The sequence below is a fragment of the Neomonachus schauinslandi genome, chromosome Y (assembly GCF_002201575.2).
Source record: "Neomonachus schauinslandi chromosome Y, ASM220157v2, whole genome shotgun sequence".
Taxonomy (NCBI): domain Eukaryota; kingdom Metazoa; phylum Chordata; class Mammalia; order Carnivora; family Phocidae; genus Neomonachus; species Neomonachus schauinslandi.
In genome coordinates this window covers 3840703-3868297 of record NC_058420.1, presented here as the reverse complement: position 1 = coordinate 3868297, position 27595 = coordinate 3840703, and the positions used below count along the sequence as shown (strand labels likewise).

At 39.6% G+C, this 27595-nt stretch overlaps 1 protein-coding gene and 1 pseudogene across 1 annotated transcript in view; one reads left to right on the top strand and one right to left on the bottom strand.

Moving 5' to 3' along the window:
* Positions 1-27595, bottom strand: part of LOC110591784 (protein WWC3-like) — a gene marked incomplete at its 5' end in the record, with an annotated part of 91250 nt that overhangs the window by 13188 nt on the left and 50467 nt on the right. Inside the window, 3 exons of the mRNA XM_044912037.1 lie at positions 5574-5666; positions 8361-8525; positions 27059-27224. Coding sequence (XP_044767972.1) covers positions 5574-5666; positions 8361-8525; positions 27059-27224 — 424 coding nt within the window. The remainder of the gene's footprint in view (positions 1-5573; positions 5667-8360; positions 8526-27058; positions 27225-27595) is intronic.
* Positions 15012-15675, top strand: LOC110591774 (annotated as a pseudogene).

The following is a 27595-nucleotide window of genomic DNA, read 5'->3' as shown; positions in this document are numbered from 1 at the left end:
TTTTTTTTTTTTTTTAGATTTTATTTATTTATTTGAGAGAGGGAAAGCACAGAGCTCCAGAGAGTGAGAGGGAAAGCAGACTCCCCACTAAATAGGGAGCCCGATGTGGGACTCGATCCCAGGACCCTGGGATCATGACCTGAGCTGAAGGTAAACGCTTAACCAACTGAAACACCAAGGTGCCCCATGACCCATTCAATCCTTAGCAGAACGTTTTTTCTCCTCCAAGTGTTTCCATTCCTTCTGAATTTTTTCTCATGGTTGAGCTCCAGTTTTGACGTTGGAACATTTCATGGTGTCATTGATCTATATCTGTTCTCATGGGCTTCTAGCTGCCTATCCCTATCTTCCTCAGCTTCCTTCCTTTCTATAATCTTATCTTCTAGATCACTAATTTGTTCTTCTGCCTCATTTACCCTGGCTGTTAGAGTATCCAGTTTAGACTGGATCTCATTCATAGCATTTTTAAGATTGGCCTGATTAGATCTCACTTTTGCCTTAGAGAGTTAATATTGTCACTAAAGTTTTCAAGCCTAGCTAATGACTTCATGATTGCTATCTTGACGTCTATCTCTGACATCTTGCTTATATCCATATCCATTACATCTGTGGCAGAGGACACTGTCTCTGGTTCTTTGTTGGGGGTTCCTCCTGGCCATTCTGTCCAGGGATGGTTGAGGGAAGGATAAGAGTCCAAAATATCAACCATGACTCAAGCAAGATGCACCTTAGAAAAAATCCGAAGTGGTCAAAAGTTACCACAGATATGCCACCATAATCTAGATGATCCAAAACAATAAAAAAGAAAGAAAAAGGAAAAAAAAGGAAAAGAAAAAGGGGGGGCAGGGAGAGAGATTATAACCTCCTGGGTGGACAAAGCAGGGTGACCTGCCTATTTCTGCTTGATTTTGGTCTGTGTGTTTGAAGACACTATATTTCAAAATTGCAAAGAAATCAGAACACATTATCTATATCAAGATAAAATTGTATAGAGTGAAAAACGGGCTAGCATGGGACATAAATCTCTAAAACATATGTGAGGAAAAAAAATAAAAGCTGAGAAGCAACTTAAAAACATAGGCTAGGAAATAAGAATCTATTTGAAATGGAGCAGTGGTTAAAAAAAAAAAAAGGGTAAGTGGAGCGCCTGGGTGGCTCAGTCATTACAAGTCTGCCTTCGGCTCAGATCATGATCCTGGGGACCTGGGATCGAGCCCCACATCAGGATCCCTGCTCAATGGGAAGCCTGCTTCTCCCACTTCCCCTGCTTGTGTTCCCTCTCTCACTGTGTCTCTCTCTGTCAAATAAATAAATAAAATCTTAAAAAAAAAAAAAGAGTAAGAAAAGAAACTAAAAAACGTAAAATTTTACCCTGAAGTACAAGCGAGTCATGAGGGAACACCTGGAGCTCCATATATTAATTTTCCCCTGGCACTGGAGTTTTACAGTCCTGTGGGAAATAAGTTTAAACTTATTCATGTGTTCTTCAAGTCTAGTCTTCTGGGGCAGGGGTCTGCTGCTTGGCTTCTCAGGCATCTTTGTCTGGGTGGAATCTCCCCACCCTTGTCAGGGGGATGGGCTTAATGTGAGCTGGTTGGCTGCGTGGCTTTTGTTTCCTGGCATCTTCCCACTTCTCTCTAGAGGGTCAGAGCTAACATGGCTATGTGGGAATCTCCAGCCCAGAGCTGCAATGTCCCAGTCCACCCCCATCAACAAATCCTCCAGGTCAATCCATCTCCAGCTCTGCGAGTACCAAACTCCGCCAATTCACGCATCTTCTTGGGGAGGGGCCTTTTGCATTGATTCTCAAATGTCTTTGCCCCAGGCATAATTCCACCACCCTTGCCAGGGGCCAGGCTAAGTAATCTGCTCAGGTTTGCTCTCTGTAGCTTTTGTTCTCCAAAGGCTTTCCACACAGCTTTAGAGGATGAGAATGAAAATGGTGTCCTCCCAATCTCTTAACACCAGAGGAGCCGAGAGCTTGGGGCCCCACTCCTCAGTGTGCCCTCAGAGAAAAGCAGTCAATCACTCCTGTCTCCCCGGTCTCCAACAGCACTCTGCCCACCCGGCCTGTGACGGAGCATTTCTGTCTCTGGCACACAGCCCTGTTTGGAGTCTCCAAACCCAGCAGACTTCTGTGGGATGCTCCCATGGTGCTCCTCCCAGGGTAAGAAGGGGAGTCTCCTCAGATTTGCCGCTTGTTGTGCCCCTGCTCCAAGAGCAGTGGCCCAACTGTGCCGTGGATCACAGATTATGGCAACCCTGAGCTGAGAGCCCGCTCCTTGGCTCCATCTTTGCAGCCGGCTTCCCTGCTCGAATACCTGGGAGCTCTGCTGCACTCAGGCACCCCCGGTCTTTCTGTGACCCCAAGGGTCCTGAGACCACACTGTCCCAGCTAGGGTTCCACCACTTGCTTAGCCACTAGAGCGATGTGCCTCAGCAGAGCAGACTTCTAAAAGTTCTGATTTTGTGCTCTGCTGCTCTAACACTTCCCTGTAGCTGGCTGACAGAGGCCCCCTCCCTGTGGTCTGTAGATGCATCACCTCAGATTCACTCTTCTCCACACCTCCTACCTTGTGGAAAATGGTCGCTTTTCTATCCATAAGAGTTGCAGCTATTCTTTCCTTACATTTCTGGTTGAGTGTGCAGACGTTCAGAATGGTTTGATAGGTATCTAGCTGAATTCCTGGGACCAGACAAAATTACAGTCTCCTACTCCTCTGCCATCTTGGACCTCCTTCTTCCTTTTTTTTTTTTTTTTTTACCCAGCCCATGACTGGCTCCACCATTTGTACAACTGGCTTTCTGTTCTTCTCTTACTGTCTTCCCCTTAATCTTCTCAATAGTACTGGGTCATATCATGCTCTGATGGTCTAGATCCTTTCTTGCTGCCTGTTGTTAACTCCACACATTAGTCCTCAAGGAAAATCAAGACCAGTTATTACCTTTTTTGAGGAAACTGAGTCACATGAAAGTGGAATACTTTGCCTAAGATTGCACAGTATTAGGACTATACCTAGGACTGACGTTCCAGCCTTTCAAGATATCTGTCAGTCACTAGATCTATGTGATGCCACCTCCCACGCCAAGTAATAACAGGCTCAATTTTAATTCTGAAAAGTGACAGGCTAATGTTTTTATTTCTTAATTCCAAATGAGGGACTAATAAAGACCTGTTACCTTAAACTAACCACCTATACACACACAAACACACACATATATGAGCATGAAAAAATCTTAGTGATTTACTATGTAAGGGGAAGTATATTAGGAACAATGAGAGGACTTTTTGTTTAAAAAAAATATACACAGGGGTGCCTGGTTGGCATGGATGGTTGAGTGTTGACTCTGGGTTTCAGCTTGGGTTGTGATCTGGGGGTGGTGGGATCAAGCTGTGCGTAAGGCTCTAACTCAGCTCTGGGTCTGCTTGGGATTCTCTCTCCCTCTCCTTGTCCCTCCTGCTTGTGCTCTCTCTCACTCTCTGTCTAAAATAAATAAATCTTTAAAAAAAAAAGCATGTAAGCAATCAAACCTTTTGTTCTGCTATAATCTTTAGTTAGCAAATATGGCATCTGTCATAAGATGATAAAAACAGGGGTGCCTGGGTGGCTCAGTTGTTAGGCGTCTGTCTTCAGCTCAGGACATGATCCCAGGGCCCTGGGATTGAGCCCTGCATTGGGCACCCTGCTCGGTGGGGAGCCTGCTTCTTCCTCTCCCACTCCCCCTGCTTGTGTTCCCTCTCTTACTGTGTCTCTCTCTCTGTCAAATAAATAAAATCTTTAAATGAAAAAAAAAAGATGATAAAAACATTTTGCATACGCAATTTTAGACCAGTGGTTTCCATCCAATGGGACATGCCCTTATTGCAACAAAATCATAAATCCAATAGCGTATCAGCATTACTTAGTGAGTACTACAATGTCTATGTGTTAATATTTCTCATACATTTCAATACACGCAAGGTATTTTTGTGTATATGTATTATAGTACATAACTTAAACACATAGTAATTTATATTTTTTTAAGATTTTATTTATTTATTTGAGAGTGAAAGAGACAGAGAGCACAAGCAGGTGTAGCAGCAGGCAGAGGGAGAGGTAGACTATCTGCTGAACAAGGAGCCTGATGCAGGACTCAATCCCAGGACCCTGGATCATGACCTGAGCCAAAGATAGACACTTAATGGACTGAGCCACCCAGGTGCCCTAACATAGTAATTTAAAGAATGCTGCTGAATTCATAGGAAGTTAGTAGTTCAAATCTGGGGTCAACTATGTCTCAGAGAAGATATCTGTGATCTGAAAGGACTTTTGATTGTCAAAGCTAGGGAGAAGGGGAATAATATTGCCATTTAGCACAAGGATAGCAGCTAAAAATCCTGATATAAAAATAGCCCGCAAACAAAAAATGATCTTGCCCCAAATATCACTAGTGTTGCTCTTGAAAAAAATATTTGTAGCTGAATTATGATTTATAACTATCAATCATCAACTGCTTCAAGTACAACTATCACATGGAAATTTGGGGGTTTTTTTCTCATTAAAAGATTACTTGCATGGAAAATCAAGGGAGCTACAACCATACAAACTAAAGCAGCAAAACTTGAAAGGCATGGTGTGGAAAAACACTGTGGAATTAAGAATATAAATTCATGAAGAACCCTAAATATTGAAAAACTTAATTTTATCTCCTGTAAAAAAATTTTTTTTTCTATTATATAGAAATGGTTATTTTTTAATATTGATTTTAAGAATGTAAACATTATAATACCTTAAGAAATACATGTGATTCTCATTATTAGAGATCTGAATGTGAGAATTAGTCTACTTACTAAAATTTACTTGTGATCTCCAAATCAATATTATGGCATGTTCATGGTGTTGAATGGGCATGTACAGAGAGTGGCAGAGTTTGAGTCACTTGATGCACGTGTTCCTAGCTGAGGTCTAACAAAACAACATTCTACCTTCTTGTTTCAGCTCTCATACTATAAACAAGTTTTCTTTCATGGTCTATGAAGTGCCATGTTTTCATGCTCTTTGTTGGTGGCTTCAGTGTTCAAAATGGCCCCAAAGCCATTTTAGTGCAGAAGTGCTGTCTAAACTAAGATATACCTTATGAAGAGAATATGTTTGATAAGCTTCATTTGGGCATGAATTACAATGCTGTTGGCTGTGAGTTTGATGTGAATGAATTAACAATATAAATTAAATAATGGGTCTTTAAACAGAAATACGCAAAAAATTGATTATGTATTTGTTGATGAAAATGTAACCAGAAGCTTGTAGGAACCTAACTCTGTGCTTTTCCTGGCAGCAATGTTTTAAAACTTGCTAATTCAAGGTCTGCAGTGAACCTAAATACTATAAATAAAGAGAACAATTGTTCTAATGTTTGGTAACATTATGATATTATGATATACATGTTTTCAAAACTTACATTTGTGAAATAAATAAGGAAATTAATAGATTGGAAAGTCAATTTTACCTTAAAAATTATTTATTAGTTTTTAAGGTTTTTAACAATAACTACCAGAGAAATGTAGACTTCTTACTAGTTTACGTGGCACATACCTGCTTATAGCGAAGAGTCCGTCTTTCTAAGGTGTTTCGGACAAAGGCAGACTTCCGGGGCAGTGTTGAACTGTCACTATCACTACGATAAAGCTGTGCCAAAAAGAATGATGTACAGAAGTACTTTCTTAGAAATTTAATATTCATTCTCTTGATGTATTATGAATTGAATTATTTCATTTTTTCTCACAGATACTCAAATCTGCATGACTAATACTTTTACAAGGTCTCTGGGTTTCAGTTAAAAGCTACCCAAGACTTTCAATTAAAACAAAAACAACAAAAGAAAAGCAAACCCAAGCCTGACCCTCTTTCTACGGAAAAACATGAAGTTTCCAGGGTGATAGAGTCAACAAAACTTCTGTCCCATCAATGTCGACACTGACTGGATATTATGTCTGAAGTTCACGAAGCCAGTACTGACCTCACCATTTCACTTTTTTTTTTTAAGTGGGCTCCACAGCAAATGTGGGGCTTCAACTCATAACTCCGAGATAAAGAGTTGCATGTTCTACCCAGTAAGCCAGCCAGCCAGCCATTTTTCACTTGATCAATCATTCTCACTTGCTATATTTCAGACTCTGTCAAGAAGCTGGGGTAAAAATAGCTTTAAGAAAAAAGAAGACACTTGTTCTGTAGTAAAACAAGCTAATCACTAACCCCCATCCCGTTAAACAAGAGAAAAGCTCTCTTTTTTAAAAGAAAAATAAATTACGCCTTCTTCATAGCCAAGATACTATTTATTTCATTTGGTGGCAGGTTCCTGCTTCAGGATCAATGTATATCTCTGTGAAAGCCAAAGTTCTTGCCTTCCTGGCAAGTCCATGCCAATTAACCCAAAACACTCAGGAAATGCCATGGCACAGCAATATGCATGCCCACCACCACCCCTGCCTCAGTCATTCCAACAGATAAAAACGAAGAAGCCTCTAAAAGCATCACCTGTAAATGCATGCTCTTGTGCAGGGCACAGAACCTGGCCCAGGAGCCAGAAACCTTCCTCTGGGGAAGTAGAGGACTTCCTCCTTCATCGCACCGCCCTTCTCACCCAGAGGACCTGAGCCCACCTGGTGGTGGGTCAGAAACAGCCCACAGTGAGGAAGGAACGTGAGGGCAGCCCTGGGTCTAGCGCCTCCAGGTAGGTGTCTGGTTAAGCACGAGCCCCCATGGGGCTGCAGCCTCATGGGGCAGGGGTGCCAGAGCTGGATGCCATGGAACCCAGGGCAGCCACCACGGGACACCTGGCTTCTGTGGGGAGACGCACAGCAGGTCTTGCAAATGGCCCAGGGGCAGCTTGGGGCCCCCCACTCCCGCCATGGGGTAAAGGATTAACCTTGCTCCAAGAAAGGTTTGGTCCTTGCCCAGCTCCTGGGAAGTAACCCGTAACCCCCTGGGATGTCCTGCCTGAGTGTCTCTGTTTACCTGGGGACCTCGAGACAAGCCACACAGTCTCTACTAACAATGTGACTTATAGTGGGAGCCTTAGGCCATCAGCTTGACCTCTAGAGACAAAGGTCAGGCATGCATGCAATCAGCTCTGCCTGTGTGACCAACCTCCCACAAAACCCCCGGTTGGCAATACTCCATGCATGCGGCCTCTCCCAGCAGTGACAGGTGACCAGACCATCCGCACAATCCCGCTGGAAGAGCTGGAGGCCTGTGGCAGGTCTTTCCTGAGTGCTGCCCTACGTGCCTCTTCCCTCTGGTGACCTTGGTCTACATTCTTTCACCGTAATAAACCACAACAGTGAATCTAATGGCTTTGCTGAGTTCTGTGGGTCCCAGCAAGTTCCTGACCCTGCAAGCACAGGCCAGGGGACCCCTGAACCATACTTCCGGTGTCTCTAGCACACATCTGAGCCCATTTCTCTCGTATGACTGAACTTTGGTTTTGCCCAACCAGAGCCAGCTCCTTGGCAGTCCCCATCAAGGGAAGGGGCTTTACTTCAACGAGCCCAGTTCAGAGGCGGGAAGGGTCAAAGCTCTCCTCGATCCAAACAGCCCCATCAGGCCACTGTGTCATGACCATTTATCCTTCAAATTCCCATCTCTTTCCTAATCCATCCTGTCACTGTCACACCACCACTGCCGGCCAACCTCCAACATGCTGTCCTATCTTCAAGGACCACAGCAGATTAGGCCCCCATCTCGAGGTTCTCAACATCAGACTCATCCCCAAGCTCTGATGTCCAGGCCCCACCCTGACACAGGATGAACCTTGGGGGTGGAACACAGTCACCAGCATTCTGTGAAGCCCCCGCCTCCACGACTTCACTGCATGGTGCAGCCCAGGCTGAGAACCACGCATTATCTCCTGCCATCACACTTGGGGTGAGAATTTACGAGCTGGGGAGTCAGAACTCTGCCTCAGTGCCCCAAGTCTTCAAGGCTACCATCCACCCTGGGACCCAGCTATGCAACACTTCAGGACTTCTGACCACTCAGTGGCTTGACTTCCCAATCTCAACCTAATACAGAATATTCCCTGTTCCGACCTGTTACTCCTTAGACCAATGTAGACAGTTTTCCCTCCTTCCTGATCATGAATTGGGATACATACAGACTGAATGTATTAGAGAAATGTATTAGAATCTTGAAGAAATCCAGAGTTAAGATATTCAAGGGTGAGGGGGAGATGGAGCCACTGGCTGATTGCATAGACCCACACATGTGTGGTACTCATTTATTTGTGAGAAAACACATCTTTTAACATAAATAACAAAAATAAAACACAGAAAAAGGGAGACAATGTTCCAGACAGGTGGTGGCAAAGGAATTTCAACTTACTCTGCAAACATACTGGCTTCGTGCTCCAGGGGAGAAGGTCTGTGAACGGATAACTGGGCTACTCCGAACAAAATGTGACCCACAGGTTCTGCGGCTGGTCCTCTCCTTTGGAAGACTCACTATGTCTTCTGGGAAGATATCTTCTGTGTTGGTTCCCTTATCAACCTATATATTAGTTAATTTACATTTTCTAGAAGCAATAAATTAGCATAGTCACCAAACAACTGTCTCCTTACCATCTGCACTCTGAGGTCCTTATTAGCATTTTACATTTAATGAGTCTAAAACTGAATTCTGACATTCTATCCCCAAATTTCCATTTGTTCATGCAAAAAATCTTAGTTGTCATCTTGGACTCCTCTCTTTCTGTCATAATCCACACATGGCTAAGGAGATTCCTGATGGCTCAATGTTCAAAATTAGGTGTATTTTGAAACTTATCACCAACCCTTCATCCAAGTCAGCATCATCTACCCAGATTAGAATTAGTGCAATAGGTACCTTATTGGTCTACTTGATTCTATGCCTACCTCTACCTTCAACTCCGCCATCATGGAAACAATGGTAAAACTGAAGTCAGATCATGTCACCCTTGAGCTCAAATTAACCCACCAACTTCCTACCCCTTTCAGAAAAAAGCAAAAGTCCTGAGTGGGCCTACATATTCTAGCCCCTTTACTCACAATGCTCTCAGCTGTCACAATTGCTCTTGCTCCTCCTGCCAACCCATGCCAACTTCCTTATGATTCTCTTACCATACTGAGTCTCCCATCTCAGTCTTTGGGCACATGCTCTTCCATCTGCCTGAATGCCCTTCCCAATATTACATAAGTTTTCTATACCTCCTTTGGTACAGTCTCTATTCAAAATTCAACTTCTTAGTTGTGCCTTCAAATATTACCAGGTAAAAACCTAAACCTTGCTTACTTTTGATATTATTCTTCAAGAGCTCCTCTGACAATTAAAACAGCTTTAAAAAGGGAAGTTGTGTCAGGAAAATAGTGAACGAGGAAGCTCTATGCCCTTATTTCTGTCAGGTCACATCAAAAAACAATGAGACACTGCAAAACAGACTTACAAGAATTATGCAAAACAGTCAAGTTTTTCAGTAAAATGAATGGCAATCAAGAAGAATACCCAAATGGTAGGAAATGAGGGGAGGAAAAGATGGTGGAGGAGTAGGGGACCCTATTCCAACTGGTCCCCTGAACTGAGCTGGCTATCTACCAGACCACTCTGAACACCAATGAAATAAGTCTGAGATGTAAGAAGATATATCTGGATCTCTACAAACAGAATATCGCGGGCGGTTGGTTTCAAGTATGAAGGGTGGAGCTGTGATTCCCCGGCAGATATCAGAAGATAAACAAAAGGGGGAGGGAGCTGTGGGGATACTGCACCAACAGTGCACGAAAGCCTCCCACACTGGGGATGGGGAACAGACTTGCAGACCGGTAGTGGTGGGGAAAGGACTTTAGGACAGCCCCCTGGACTGAAACCGGGAGCAGTGGGGCTGTGGGTGCGAACTGGAGGCAGCTGGCAGTTTTAGAAGCACAAAGGGCAGAGATGTGCCCCGACCTGGAGGGAAGGGCTGGGAGCACTGCGGATGGGCGCACAACCCCGGTCGCTGCAGTTTTTAGCAACACAGACAAAAACGGAGATAGTGTGGCATGGAGAGCTCACTGAAGAACAGATTGCAATCTCGCTGTTCTGAGGCAGAGGGTTGGAAACGATATCTTCTGCTCTGACTCTCCAAAGAGACATGGAAACCTGCCAGGGAGAGCCACCAGAGAACAAAAGCCCAAAAACCAGTTTTCACTGAGCTCATCCCCCCCACAGGGAGCAGGGCAACTCTGCCAAAACAGGGTTGCCTGAGTAACACTGTGGCAGGCCCCTCCCCCAGAAGACAGGCTGGGAGAACAAGAGGCCAACAACCCTAAGGTCCCTATAAAACAAGTGCATCTTTCTTGGGTTGTGGTCAATAATTTGGACTCTGTACATTCCCTGAACCACCTCTCAACAGAATGACTAGGAGGAGGAACCTAGAAAATAGGAAAGACTCAGACATTGTGACTTCTGCCACAGATTTACAAATGAATACAGATATAACCAAAGTGTCAGAAATGGAATTCAGGGTAGCAGTTCTGAAGAAAATAGCTAGAAAGGAGGAATCAATTAATGGCAACATAGAGTCTCTAAGGGCAGAAATGAAAGCTGAACGGGCAGAACTTAAAAATGTTATCAATGAGATCCAATCTAATCTAGATAATCTAACAGCTAGGGTAGGCGAAACAGAAGAACGAATTAGTGACCTAGAAGACCAATTGTTAGAAAAGAAGGATAAAGAGGAGGTCAGGGAGAAACCACTCAAAATCCATTAAACAGAATCCGAGAAATAAGTGACACCATGAAACATTCCAATGTCAGAATTACTGGGATCCCTGAGGCAGTGGAGAGAGAGAGAGGACTAGAAGATACATTTGAGCAAATCACAGCTGAGAATTTCCCTAATCTGGGGAATGAAACAAACATTTGTGTCCTAGAGGCAGAGAGGACCCCTCCCAAATCAAGGAAAACAGGCCAACACCCCGGCATGTAATAGTAAAACTTGCAAATCTTAGAACCAAGGAAACTATCTTAAGGGCAGTTAGGGGGAAGAGATTCCTTATGTAAAGACGCACAAACACCAGAATAATGTCAGACCTATCCACAGAGACCTGGCAAGCCAGAAAGGCCTGGCAAGACATATTCAGGGTACTAAATAAGAAGAACATGCAGCCAAGAATACTTTATCCGACAAGCCTCTCATTTAGAATGGCTTGTGAGATGCAGAGCATCCAAAATCGGCAGAAACAAAAAGAATATGTGACCACTAAGCCGGCCCTGCAAGAATTATTAAGGGGGATTCTATAAAAGGAGAAAGACCCCAAGAGTGATACACAACAGAAATTTACAGAGACAATTTATAGGAACAAGGACTTCACAGGCAACATGATGACAATAAATTCTTATCTTTCAATAATCACTCTCAACTTGAATGGCCTAAACGCTCCCATAAAACCGCACAGGATTGCAGATTGGATAAAAAGACAGGACCCAGCCACATGAGGTGTACAAGAGACTCATTTTGAACCTAAAGATACATCCAGACTGAAAGTGAAGGGTTGGAGATCCATCTTCCATGCCAGCGGACCTCAAAAGAAAGCTGGGGTAGCAATACTTATATCAGATAGATTAGATTATAAACTAAAGACTGTAATTAGAAACACAGAAGACACTATATCATTCCTGAAGGGTCTATCCAACAAGAAGATCTAACAGTTGTAAATATCTATGCCCCCAACATGGGAGCAGCCATCTACATAAGCCGACTGTTAACCAAAATAAATATGATAATAATACATTATATTGATATTGATAAAAATACGTTATTTGTAGGAGACCTCAGTACTCCACTCTCAGCAATAGACAGATCATCTAAGCAGAAAATAAAGAAACAAGAGCTGTGAATGACACACTGGACCAGATGGACCTCATAGACAAATACAGAACATTCCACCCTAAAACAACAGCATACTCATTCTTCTTCAGCACACATGGAAGTTTCTCCAAAATAGACCAAATACTCAGTCACAAATCAGGTCTCAAACGATATCAAAAGAATATTATTCTCTGCATATTCTCAGACAATAATGCTTTAAAACCGGAACTCAATCACAAGAAAGAAATTTGGCAGAAATTCAAACACTTGGAAGCTAAACACCACTCTGCTCAAGAATGTTTGGGTCAACCAGGAAATCAAAGAACTTAAACAATTCATGGAAACCAATGAGAATGAAAACCCATCGGTACAAAACCTATGGGATACTGCAAAGGTAGTCCTAAGGGAGAAATATATAGCCATCCAAACCTCACTCAAAAAAAAAAGTCCTGAATCCACCAACTAACTCTACACCTTAAAGAACTGGAGAAAAAGCATGAAATGATGCCTAAGTCACGCATTAGACGAGAAATAATTAAGATGAGAGTGGAGATCAATGAATTAGAAACCAGAAACACAGTAGATCAGATCAACGAAACTAGAAGTTGGTTCTTTGAAAGAATTAATAAGATTGATAAACCACTGGCCAGACTTATCCAAATGAAAAGAGAAAGGATCCAAATTAATAAAATTATGAATGAAAGGGGAGAGATCACGACTAACACCAAGGAAATAGAAACAATTATTAGAAATTATTATCAACAACTATATGCCAATCAATTCAGCTAATATGGAAGAAATGGATGCCTTCCTAGAAACCTAGAAACTGCCAAGACTGAAACAGGAAGAAACTGACAACCTGAATAGGCCAATAACCAGTAACAAGATTGAAGCATTGATCAAAAACCTCCCAAAAAATGGGATCCAGGGCCTCATGGATTCACTGGGGAATTCTACCAAACATTCAAAGAAGAAATAATACCTATTCTACTGAAGCTGTTTCAAAAAATAGAAACAGAAGGAAAGCTTCCAGACTCATCCTATGAGGCCAGCATTACCTTGATCCCCTAACCATGCAAAGACCCCAACAAAAAGGAGAATTTCAGACCGATATCCCTGATGAATATGGATTCCAAAATCCTCAACAAAATCCTAGCTAATAGGATCCAACAATACTTTAAAAGGATCATCCACCACAACAATTGGCATTTATCCCCAGGATGCAAGTGTGGTTCAACATTTGCAAACCAATCAATGTGATAAAACACATTAATAAGAGGACAGAGAAGAACCATATGGTCCTCTCAATTGATGCAGAAAAAGCAATTGACAATATACAGCATCCTTTCCTGTTTAAAACTTTTCATAGGACAGGGATAGAGGGAACATTCCTCAACATCATAAAATCCATCTATGAAAAACCCACAGTGAATATCATTCTCAATGGGGAAAGATGAGAGCCTTTCCCGATCAGGAACACATCAAGGATGCCCACTCTCAACAGTATTGTTCAACATAGTACTAGAAGTCCTAGCAACACCAATCAGATAACAAAAAGAAATAAAAGGTATTCAAATTGTCAAAGAAGAAGCCAAACTCTCTCTCCTCGCAGATGACATGATACTTTATGTGGAAAATCCAAAAGACTACCCCCCCAATTTAATAGAACTCATACAGCAATTCAGTAACATGGCAGAATACAAAATCAATGCACAGAAATCAGTTGCTTTCTTATACACTAACAACGCAAGTATAGAAAGAGAAATTAGAGAAACGATTCCATTTACAATAGCACCAGAAACCAAAGAGATAAAAGATCTATACTCCACGAACTACAGAACACTCACTAAAGAAACTGAAGACACAAAAAGATAGAAAAACATTCCATGCTCATTGATCGGAAGAATAAACATTGTTAAAATGCCTATGCTACCCAGAGCAATCTATATCTTCAATGCCATCCCGATCAAAATTCCAATGACACTTTTCAAAGTGCTGGAACAAACAATCCTAAAATTTGTATGGAATCAGAAAAGACCCAGAATTACCAAAGAAATGTTGAAGAAAAAAAAAACCAAAGCTGGGGCATCACATTGCCCGATTTCAAGCTATATTACAAAGCTGTGATCACCCAGACAGCATGGTACTGGCATAAAAACAGACATATAGACCAATGGAACAAAACAGCCCAGATATGGACCCTCAACACTATGGTCAAATAATCTTCAACAAAGTAGGGAAAAACATACAATGGAAAAAAGACAGTCTCTTCAATAAATGGTGCTGGGAAAATTGGACAGCCACATGCAGAAGGATGAAACTTGACCATTCTCTAACACCATACACAAAGATAAACTCAAAATGGATGAAAGACCTCAATGTGAGATAAGAATCCATCAAAATCCTAGAGCAGAACATAGGGAGCAAGCTCTTTGACATCAGCCACAGCAACTTTTTTCAAGATATATCTCCAAAAGCTGGCGAAACAAAAGCAAAAATGAACTTTTGGGACTTCATCAAGATAAAAAGTTTCTGCACAGCAAAGGAAACAGTCAACAAAACAAAGAGGCAACCCACAGAATGGGAGAAGACATTTGCAAATGACACTACAGATAAAGGGCTGGTATCCAAGATCATAAAGAACTTCTCAAACTCAACACCCAAAAAACAAATAATCAAGTCAAAAAATGGGCAGAAGACATGGAAAGACACTTCTCTGAAGAAGACATACAAATGGCTAACAGACACATGAAAAAATGTTCATCATCATTAGCCATCAGGGAAATTCAAATCAAAACCACATTGAGATACCACCTTACACCGGTTAGAATGGCAAAAATGGACAAGGCAAGAAACAACAAATGTTGGAGAGGTTGTGGAGAAAGGGGAACCCTCTTACACTGTTGGTGGGAATGCAAGTTGGTACAGACACTTTGGCAACCAGTGGAGGCACCTGAAAAATTTAAAAATAGAGCTACCTTAAGACCCAGCAATTGCACTACTGGGTATTTACCCCAAAGACACAGATGTAGTGAAAAGAAGGGGCACCTGCACCCCAATGTTCATAGCAGCAATGTCCACAATAGCCAAACTATGGAAAGAGCCCAGATGCCCTTCAACAGATGAATGGATCAAGAAGATGTGGTCCAAAAGCAGAGGCAGAGGGTAAGATGGCAGCAATTGTACCACAGCAGGCTGGGACTGTGGAGCAGCTGCACAGCGAGCAGCTACCCAAGAGGACATTATCAAGTTTCTATAGGACCATGGTTCAGATTCATTTCTTGCAGAACGTAAGTTATTAGGAAACATTAAAAATGTGGCAAAGACAGTTAACAAGGACCATTTGGTTACAGCCTACAACCATCTTTTTGAAAGTAAGCATTTCAAGGGTACTGAAAGTGTAAGTAAAGCGTCTGAGCAGGTGAAAAATGTGAAGCTTAATGAAGATAAACCCAAAGAAACCAAGTCTGAAGAGACTCTGGATGAGGGTCCACCAAAATACATAAAATCTGTTCTTAAAAAAGGAGATAAAACCAACTTTCTCAAAAAGGGAGATGTTGTTCACTGCTGGTATACAGGAACACTACAGGATGGGACTGTTTTAGATATTAATATTCAAACGAGTTCAAAGAAGAAGAAAAATGCCAAGCCTTTAAGTTTTAAGGTTGGAATAGGCAAAGTTATCAGAGGATGGGATGAAGGACTCTTAACTATGAGTAAAGGAGAAAAGAGACTGAACCAGAATGGGCTTATGGAAAGAAAGGACAGCCTGATGCCAAAATTCCACCAAATGCAAAACTCATTTTTGAAGTGGAATTAGTGGATATTGACTGAAATAGCAATGCTTCGGATATAAAGATATCAGCAACAATAAAACATGGCCTTGAAAAAACTTATGTAACTAATCAGAGCTGGTTACTATTGTAAGGGAAGAGTCAACTGGAAAATTCAAGAACTCCGATACTGTTTACCCAATCCACAACTTTTAATATATCTAATCCATTATAATTCCCTAAAGTTTGAAATATTTTACTACAGCTGTGTAAAATATTGGTTTAGGAGAAATGACTTTCCTTTTACCTCATGTTGTAAACTAAAATGCTCAATAAAAACAATTCAGTGTCTTGAAAAAAAAATGTGGTCCATATATACAATGCAATATTACTCAGCCATCAGAAAGGATGAATACCCAACTTTTGCATCAACATGGATGGAGCTGTAAGTGAAATAAGTCAAGCAGAGAAAGTCAATTATCATATGGTTTCACTTATTTGTGGAACACAGGAATAGCATAGAGGACATTAGGAGAAGGAAGGGAAAAAGGAAGGGGGAAATTGGAGTGGGAGATGAAACATGAGAGGCTATGGACTCCTACAAACAAATTGAGGGTTTTAGAAGGGAGGGGGGTGGAGGGATTGGTTAGTCTGGTGATGGGTATTAAGGAGGGCACGTACTGCATGGAGCACTGGGTGTTACATGAAAACAATGAACTTGGATCACTACATCAAAAACTAATGATGTATTGCATGGTGACTAACATAATAAAATTAAATTAAATTAAAAATATATAAATATAAATATAAACTGATTTCTCAGTAGAAATTTGGAGTCCACAAGCAATAAAATGTTATATATAATTCTGAAATAATAATTTTTAAAATTCTGTCAGTAGAATTCAATATCCATTTATCTGTTGATGTTCAACCACCATTGCATTCCAGTTATAAAACCCACTTGATTTTGGTGTGTAATCCTTTTAAGGTGCTGTTGAATTCTGTTAGCTAGTTTTGTTGGGGATTTCTGTATCAATATCATTAGAGATGTTGGTCTGTAGTTTCTGTGTCAATTTGGAAATATTCCCTTTGCTTCAATTTTTTGGAAGAGTTTGATGAGATTGGTGTTAAATCTTAAAATTTTTGCTAGAATTCACTGGTGAAACCTGGTCCTGAGCTTTTTTGTTTTTGTTTGTTTGCAGGTTTCTGTATTTGCCTATATATTTACCTTTACGAAAACTTTATATTTGTAAGAGTTTAAGTTACCATCGACCATCCTTTCATTACTTGATGAAGTCCCTTTATCATTTCTTTTATACCAGGCCTAGTGATAATGAACTCTCAGCTTGTTTATTTGAGAATGTCTTGATTTTTCCCTATTTTTGAGGGACAATTTTGTCAGATACAATATGCCCTGTTGACTTTTTTTTTTCTCTTTCTCTCAGCACTTGAAAATGTAGTTTTCCATCACCTTCTGAGCTGCACGTTCTCTCCTGAGACATCTACTGATTATCTTATAGAAGTTCGACTATAAAAGAGGTGAGTTGCATATCTTTGCTATTTTCAAGATTCTTTGTCTCTGACTTCCAGGGGTTTGATTATAATATATCTTGCTGTAGGTCTTTGCAGATTCATTGTCCTTGGAAATTAATTTCTAATATTTGAATTTCCATTTCTTTCATCAAATTTGGGAAGTTTTTCACCATTATTTCTTCAAATAATTCTTCTAATCCTTTCTCTTTTTCTCTCTTCTTCCCTTGTGTTATGTCCTTGATGCATATATTGGTTGACATAGATATTATTCCGTAAGTCTTTTAGGCCCTGTTCACGTTTCTTTATTCTATCTGCTCCACAGACTTGATAATTTCAAATGACCTGTGTTCACGTAAGCTGATTATTTCTTCTGCCTGTGGACCTTAGTCAGTTTTTCAACTAAATTATTATAATTTGAAGCTCCTTTTTTGGGGGGGGGCTTTAAAAAGATATTTTCTTTTTTTTAGACATCCTTTTTGTTCTTAAATCATTTTCTTGAATTCTTTCATTTTATTGTGAAGCTCATAGAATATATGTAGGACAGATGTTTTAAAATCTTCACCAAGTAAGTCAGAGACCTATGTTTATTTGCGTGAGTTTCTGGAGATTTATTTTGTGCCTGTGAGTGGGCCATTTTCATCTTTCTTTTGTATGCATTGTGATTTTTTTTGTGGAAATATCATAGCTAAAAATTTCCCTAATTTGGGATAGGAAACAATCATCCAAATGCAGGAAGCACAAGCTTCCACCATATTAAACAAAAGCTGGCCCACACCAAGACATATCGTAGTATAACTTGCAAAATATAGAGATGAGGAAAACATCCTCAAAGCAGCAAGGGAAAAGAAATATCTAGCCTACAAAGTAAGACAAAATCACATTATCAGGAGATCTCTCAATAGAAATCTAGAAAGCCAGAAAGGAGTGACATGATATATTCAACGTTCTGGAAAAAATATTAAAGGCAACTGTTTGGGAAAAGAAAACCAAAAACAAAAGCAACAATGACTAGAAAGGACCAGAGAATATCACCAGACACTAACTCCACGGTAACACAATGAAACTAAACTCAAATCTATCAATAATCACTGTGAATGTAAATGGACTAAATGCTCCTATTAAAAGACACAGTGTATCAGAGTGGATAAAAAAAAACCAAGACCCATTCAAACGGTGCCTAGTATACACATTTTAGATCTAATGGCACCTGCAGATGGAAAGTCAGGGGGTAAAGAACCATCTATCATGCTGACAGATGTAAGAAGAAAGATGCAGTAGTCATAATTATATTAGACAATAGACTTTAAACCCAAGACTGTAATAAGAGATGAAGAAGTGCACTGCATCTTAATTAAGGAGTTTATCCAACAACAAGATCTAACAGTTGTAAATGTTTATGTTGCCAACACTGGAGCAGCCAAACATATAATCAATTAATGACAAAGATTAAAAAGCTCATTGATAATAATACAATAATAATAGTGGACATTAACATCCCATTTACAGCAATTGACAGATCATCTATGCAAAAAATCATTAAGTAAACAATGGCTTTCTGACACACTGGGCCAAATGGAATAAATAGATATATTCAGAGTATTTCATCCTAAGGCAGCAGAATACATATTCTTTTCCAGTACACATGGGACATTCTCCAGAATAGATCACATACTGGGTCACAAATCAGCCCTCAACAAGCATAAAAAAGATCATACCATGCATGTTTTTTGACCACAACGCTATAAAACTTGAAGTCAATCACAAGAAAAAATTTGCAAAGACCGCAAATACATGGAAGTTAAAGAACATACTACTGAAGAATAAATGGGTCAACCAGAAAATTAAAGAAGAATTAAGGGGCACCTAGATGGCTCAGTCAGTTAAGTTTCTGCCTTCAGCTCAGGTCATGATCCCAGGGTTCTGGGATTGAGCCCCCACTGGGTTCTCTGCTCATCAGGGAGCCTGCATCTCCCTCTCCCTCAGAAAAAAAAAAAATCTTAAAGAAAAAAGAATTAAAAAAATACCTGAAAGCAAATTAAATGAAAACACAACAGTTCAAAACCTTTGGAATGAGGCAAAGGCAGTCCTAAGAGAAAAGTCTCAAATACACAAGCTAAACTTAAACCTAAGGAGCTGGAAAAAGAACATCAAGTAAAGCCTAAATCCAGCAGGAGAAGAGAAATAATAAAGATTAGAGCAGAAATCGATGACATGGAAACCAAAAGAACAGTAGAACAGATCAATGAATCTAGGAGCTGGTTCTTTGAAAGAATTAATAAGATCGATAAACCTATAGCTAGACTTATCAAAAAGAAAAGAGAAAGGACCCAAATAAATAAAATCATGAATGAAAGAGGAGAGATCACAACCAACACCAAAGAAATACAAACAACTGTAAAGACATATCATGAGCAATTATATGCCAACAATTAGGCAATCTGGAAGAAAGGGAGGCATTTCAAGAAACATATGAACTACCAAAACTGAAACAGGAAGAAACAGAAAACCTGAACAGACTCAGAACCAGCAAATAAATTGAAGCAATAATCAAAAGTCTCCCAACAAACAAGAGTTCAGGACTAGATGCCCTCCCAGTGGAATTACACCGAACATTTAAAGAAGAACTAATTTCTATCCTTCTGAAACTGTTTCAAAAAATAAAATGGCAGGAAAACTTACAAACTCCTTCGAGACCAACACAGCCTCAATACCAAAACTAGACATAGACTCCACTAAAAGTAGAATTACAGACCAATATCCTTGTGAACATGGATGCAAAAATTCTCACCAAGATTTGAACCAATAGTATCAAACAGTCCATTAAAGGGATTATTCACTTTGACCAAGTGGGATTTTATTCCTGGGCTGCAAAAGTGGATCAACATCTGCAATTCAATATGATACACTACATTTATAAAAGTAAGGACAAGAACCATATGATCCTCTCAATAGATGCAGAAATGCATTTGACAAAGTACAGCATCCTTTCTTAATTAAAACTCTCTGTTGTATAGGGATAGAGGAAACATACCTCGAAATCATAAAAGCAATATATGAAAAACCACAGCAGATATCATTCTCAATAGGAAATAACTGAGATCTTTTCCCTTAAGGTCAGGAACATGGCAGGGATGCCCACTCTCACCACTGTTGTTCAACAATAGTACTAGAATAGTACTAGAAGTCCTAGCCTCTGCAATCAGACAACAAAAAGAAATAAAAGGCATCCGAATCGGCAAAGAGGCCAAACTTTCTCTCTTTGCAGATGACATGATACTCTATGTTGAAAACCCAAGAGTCCACCCCAAAATTGCTATAACTCATACAGCAATTCAGTAACGTGGCAGGATATAAAATCAATGCACAGAAATCAGTTGCATTACACAAACAATGAGGCAGAAGAAAGAGAAATTCAAGGAATCGATCCCATTTACAATTGCACTGAAAACCATAAGATATATAGGAATAAATCTAACCAAAGGAGCTAAGGATCTGTACTCAGAAAGCTATAGAACAGTTACGGAAAAAAGTGAGAAAGATGCAAAGAAATGGAAAAATGTCCCATGTTCATGAATCGTAAGAACAAATATGGTTTAAATGTCTATGCTACCTAGAGCAATCTACACATTCAGTGCAATCCCTATAAAAATATCTTCAACATTTTTCACAGAGCTGGAACAGTAATTCTAAAATCTGAGTGGAATCAGAAAAGACCCAAGTAGCCAAAGTAATGTTGAAAAAGAAAACCAAAGATGGAAGCATCAAAATCACAGACTTCAGGTTGTATGACAGAGCTGTGATAGTCAAGATAGTATGCTACTGGCACAAAGACACACACACCGAGCAATGGGACAGAATAGAGAGCCCAGAAATGAACCTTCCACTCTATGGTCAACTAATTTTCAACAAAGCAGGAAAGAATATCCAAAGGAAAAAAGACAGTCTCTTCAACAAATGGTGTTGGGAAAATTGGACAGCCACATGCAGAAGAATGAAACTGGACCATTTCCTTACACCACACACAAAGATAAACTCAAAGCAGATGAAAGACCTAAATATGAGACAGGAATCCATCAACATCCTAGAGGAAAATGCAGGCAGCACCCCCTCTGACCTCGGCTGCAGCATATTCTTGCTAGACACGTCTCCAAAGGCAAGAGAAACAAAAGCAAAAATGAACTATTGGGACTTCAACAGGATAAAAGGTTTTTTGTAAAGCAAAGGAAACAATCAACAAAACGAAAAGTCAACCGACAGAATGGGAAAAGATATTCACAAATGAAACATCAGATAAAGGGCTAGTATCTGAAATCCATAAAGAACTTATCAAACTCAAACCCCCCCCCCAAAAAAATCCAGTCAAGAAATAGGCAGAAGACATGTAAAGAAATTTCTCTAGAAAAGACAGATGGCCCACAGACACATGAAAAAATGTTCAATATCACTTAGTACCAGGGAAATCAAATCAAGCCGACAGTGAGATTCCACCTCACACTGGTTAGAATGGCTAAAATTAGCTAGACATGAAACAACAAATATTGGCAAGGATGTGAAAAAAGGGTTACCCTCTTACACTGCTGGTGGGAATGCAAGCTGGTGCAGCCACTCTGGAAAATAGTATGGACGTTCCCAAAAAGCTAAAAATAGAGCTACCCTATGATGCAGCAATTGCATTACTAGGTATTTATACAAAGGATACAAACATAGTGATTCAAATGGGCACATGTACCCCAATGTTTATAGCATCAATGTCCACAATAGCCAAAGTATAGAAAAAGCCCAGATGTCCATTGACGGATGGATAAAGAAAGAGTGCGTATGTATATGCACTCTTATGTATATGTATGTATATATGTATGTGTGTATATATATATATATACACATACAATGGAATATTACTCAGCTATCAGAAAGAATGAAATCTTGCCATTTGCAACGATGTGGATGGAATGAGAGGGTATTATGCTGAGTGAAATAAATCAGTCAGAGAAAGACAAATACCATAGAATTCATTCACATGTGGAATTTGAGAAACAAAACAGAAGAACATAGGGGAAGGGAAGGAAAAATAAGATAAAAACAGAGAGGGAGGCAAGGTGGTACAGCCATTCTACAAAACAGTATGGAGGTTCCTCCAAATAGTTCTAAAAAATAGATTTATCCTAGAATCCTGCAAGTACACTACTAGGTATTGACTGAATGGATAGAAAATACTGATTCAAAGGGACACATGCACTCCGATGTTTATAGCAGCATTATCAATAATAGTAAAACTATGGAAAGAGCCCAAGTATTCAGCAAGAGATGAATGGATAAAGATGTGATATACATACATACAATGGAATATTACTCAGCCATAAAAGGAATAAACTCTTGTCATTTGCAATGCCATGAATGGAGCTAGAGTGTATTATGCTGAACGAAATACATTAAAGAAAGAGAAACATCGTATGATTTCACTCATATGTGGAATTTTAGAAATAAAACACTTTTTAAAAAAAAGAAAGATTAAGGGAAATGAGAAACAGAGTCTTAATCACAGTGAACACACTGAATGTCACCAGAAGGGAGGCTAGGGATGGTTGAAACAGGTGATGGGGATTAAGGAGTGCAGCTATCATGCTGAGCACTGGGTGATGTATAGAAGTTCTGAATCACGGAATGTCTGATTCGCTGTCGGTTAAGCGTCTGCCTTCAGCTCAGCTCATGATCCCAGGGCCCTGGGATTGAGCCCCACATCAGGCTCCTTGCTCAGCTGGGAGTCTGCTTCTCCCTCTGCCTGCCACTCCCCCGCTTGTGTGTGTGCTCTCTTTCCCTGACAAATAAATGAATAAAAAGTCTTTTAAAAGAAAAAGAAGTCTGAATCATATATTGTACACCTGAAACTATTATTATACTGTATGTTAACTAGAATTTAAATAAAAACTTTAAAATATGAAATAAAATGTACATGAACCCTGACAGACCCTGAATAGGTAAAATAATTTTGAGAAGGACAAAGTTTGAGGACTCAGTTTTTGAATCCAAAAACTGAGATACTGGCATAAATAAAAACAGAACAATCAAACAGAACAGAAAACCTGCAAAAGACTCTCACATACATGGTCAAATTCGATGAGGGTACCAAGACCACACAATGCAGAAAGAACAGTCTCTTCAAGAAATGATTCTGGAAAAACTAAATATCCACATGCAAAATAATAAAGTTAGGTTCTTACCTAACACCATATTAAAAAATTAACTCAGAATGGATCAAATACCTAAATGCAAGGTCTATCAAGATTTTAGGAGGAAATATGAATAGAGAGCTTCTCAGTATTGGAAATGGCGGTATTGCTTTGGATGTGACACCTCAGCCATAGAAACAAAAGTAAAAATAGATAAATTAGACTGCATCAAAACTAAAACTTCTGTGAGCCAAATGGCACATTAAACAGAATGAAAAGAAAACTGAAAGTTGGGAGAAAACGTATGCAAACATGTATGTGGTAAAGAATTAAAATCCAGAATATCTTAATAATGCCTACAAGTGAAAAAGAAAAGCAAGTGATTTAAAAATTGGCAAAGAATCAAAGAAGCTATACAACTGTGCATTAAGAACATGAAAAGATTCCTCCACCAATCATTAGAGAAATGAAAATGAAATCCACAATGAGATACTATTTTACATGCACTAAGAGAGTTATTATAAAAACAACAACAACAAGTGTTAGTATATGGGGAGAAAATGGAACTCCGAGGCATTGCTTATGGGAATGCAAAATTGTGCAGTCACTGTGGGAGACAATATAGACGTTTCTTAAAAATAATTAAATGTAGAATTACCATATGATAAAGTATTTCCACTTCTAGGTATATGCAGAAATGGAATAAAAGGGACTCAAACAAGTATTTGTATGCCAATTTCACAACAGCATCATAATAATAATCATAACAACCAAAAGATAGAAGCAACCCAAGTATACATCCTCAGATGGACAGAAAAACAAAATATGGTCTATCCAGATAATGGAATATCATTCAGCTTTAAAAATGAAATTCTGACATGTGCTACAACCGGAAACTTAAACATATTATGCTAAGTTAATTCAGACACAAGAGGACAAATATTATATGACTTCACTTATAAAATATGCAAATGAGGCAAACTCACAGAAACAGAAAGCAGAATGTTTGCAGGGGCTAGAGAGGGGAGGATTGAAAATGATTACTCAATGGGTAGAGGCTTTCAGTCTGGGAATGATGGAAAAGTTCTGGAGATACATCATGGTGATGGTGATACAACTCTGTGGATGTACTTAATGCCAATGAATTATACAGTTAAAATGATTAAATAGATAAATTTTATGTTGTGTATATTTGACAAATAAAAGCTAAATACAGCTTTAAATCTCAAAAGAGTCTCCACTGTACTTTACTGATTTATCTAGTCTATTATCTGTTCCTCTTGAAAGCATGATTTGCCAATGGGTGACATAAAACAGGTACTTAATAAATACTGGCAAAAGAACAAATACAAAGAGTAGGTAGAGGAATCTAAAAAATTTAGAAAATAAAAATATTGTCCCTACACACCATAAATATATGACTTGTTGAGCAAATCAGCTACCTTTGCATTGAATGCCTAAAGAACAATTCCAAAGAAACATGAAATTAATACATTAACAGTGTAAAACTGAATGTAATGTGTTTATAATTATGTAAGTCAAGAGAAATTAACAAGGGAAAATCATCATGCAGAAGCGTTGAGTAATACTGACATAACAGGAAAAAGAATTATTTTAAAATGGCAGAGTAGGAATAAAGCAAACACAAGAAATGATTTGACTCTGGAACAGTGGAGAGTGAACTGGATCTACATGGCTAAATTCACAATTTTATATTTATTTTAAAGCATAAAACCAGTATGAAAATAAATAACAGTATTGCATTGGAGGGGGGATGCGTGCAGTGGAGTTGGGAAAAAAATCTGTGAATCTAAACCAATACTTAAAAAAATTAAGGAAGAAGACCTCACAAGAACTGTATTAACTACAAGTGAAGAATATTAATTTTATAGTGCAAAAACCTGACAGACACCATATTAACATGAGTAAAGTTGACTTCAATAGAAATAGACCAAATTTGTATGTGTCTCCTTACAGTAAGCACATGACTCTGTATCACTTCTGAGTGTTCCACCCAAAAATATAAATGTGATTCTAGTGAAGAGAAATCACACAAACCCACAGAAAGGGACACTCTACAAAATAATGGACACTTGTCAAAATGTCAAGGCCATAAAAGTCATAAAACACAAAGACAAAAGAAATGATCCAGATTAATGGAGATAAAAACAGAGTGTAAATTGTGATTGTAACCTCTATAACAAAAGTGAGTTTTTTCCTTAAGGACATTTGGGATACAATTGGTAAAAGTTAAATAGGTCTGTAGATTTGACAATGGTAATGAATTCATTAATTTCCTTATTTTGATTACCGTGGCTTTGAGAAAAAGTTACTGTTTTTAGGAATAATAAAGATAATGTCAAAGTAAATATCTAACTTTAAAAAAAAAATCTTTGAAGGGCTTTTGAACCATTTATTGGTTCAATAAATGTTGAACTGTTTATTAGATTTCACTATCATATTTTCTGAGTATATTTGTATTGTACTTAAGTAGGAAAATGTGTTTGTTCTTAGATTTGTGCAGAACTGTTTAGGAAGAATGTATCATGATCTTCAACTTACTGTCCAATGGTTCAGGAAAGAAAGTTGTATGCACATTAAGTCCTTAAAAATACACTGTGTTAACCGTGTCCTTCAAAGAAAATCGTTTTGTCATTAAATAAAGTGTATTTAACTTTTGCACAGAAACAAAGCAGAAAGCCATATGCTTATTTGATTGAAAGTACACTCTGTATAAAGTGCCCTTCAAGTAATATCTTCCTTTTATTTAGATTTAATTTTTTAAACTTCCATGCAGAAGCATTAGGGAAATGTCATGTGCTTAATATTTGAAAGTACCCTGTGATGAAACCATGCTTTTGGTAACACCTTTTCTTTAACACTTATGTGTAGAAGCATTAGGGAAAACCCATCTATTTAGGTCCTTGATTATACCGTATGCTCAAACTGTACTTCAGGTAACATATTCCTTTTACTTGTGTTTTCACTCATGCATAAAACCTTAGGGAAAAGGCATGTGTTTATCTCCTTGACAACAATATGCTTAAGCATTGCTGGCACTACCATCCTCCTTTCATTATATATGTTGTTGGTTTTTTTTTTTTTTAATGTGTACAAGCATAAAGAAAATGCTATATTCTCAATTGTTTGTTAACTGCGCTGTGTATAAAGAAAATGCTATATTCGCGATTGTTTGTTAACTGCGCTGTGTATAAAGTGTCCTTACAGTAACTTCTTCCTTTCTTCAAGATATAAGTGATTTTAAACCTATGTCTAGACAAAAATAAATTCAAAATGGATGAAACACTTAAATGTGAGCCATGAAACCATCAAAATCGTAGAGGAGAAAACAGGCAGTAATTTCTCTGACATGGGCTATAACAGTATCTTTCTGGATATGTCTCCTAAATCAAGAGAAATAAAAGCAAAAATAAACTCTGGGTTACTTCTTTCCCTCGGCTCTCCGTGAAATGCGCCCTTGTCTATGGTTCCCCGATGCGACAGCACGGTCCGTTTCCCACCACACCGTCACCATGGTCACGGTCACGGGGAGTGTCTGCAGGTAAGCCACACCGTTCTACTCTCGCACTGGAGCCTGTCAGCTTCATCTCGTACATCTCGTCCACCCACCCCCTCCCGTTTCACGTGGGGGGTGCACACTCCCTCCTTCCAGGGCCGTGCTCGGGGTTGGGTTTCGGCAGAACATCAGGGGGCCCCAGAAGCCCCCTGACCGTTTCCACTTACCTTCAGAGGTGGAGGCTGAAGTTTCTCAGGGCTGTAAGGATCGGCCTGGCCAGCAAATGCGTGTCCATGGAGGGGGTCGACGCCAACGCAGCAGGGCTCCGGGTGTGGGGGGCTGGTCTGGGCGCAGCTGCTGCAGCCGCTGTCCACGGAGTCGGCTTGCCAACTCCTAAACGCAGACATTGCAAAAACCCACAACACGTGTGTCCAGGTGGCCTTCTTTCCCTTCCTCTTCTCTTCCCCAACTTCTCCAGTCCACCCTGCCTTCTGTTCTTTATCAGGAATTCTCCAGTGCACTGTACTAGTGTGTAGTGGAGCCCATGCTAACAGCTCTCCAGGATTTCGTGTTTTGCATTTTGTGGATCCTTCCCTTTCCTCCTCCTCCCGTGCATAAAACGTTCTGCCTACCCTCCACTGAATTTGGTAAAAACCCCTCGCCAGAACTACAGTGTCACAAAAATAAAGTACACTGTTCCTTACAAAACTGAAAAAAACCAAGTGCGCGTCACGGGAGCGGGTGCCCTGCCGCACGCCACGCAC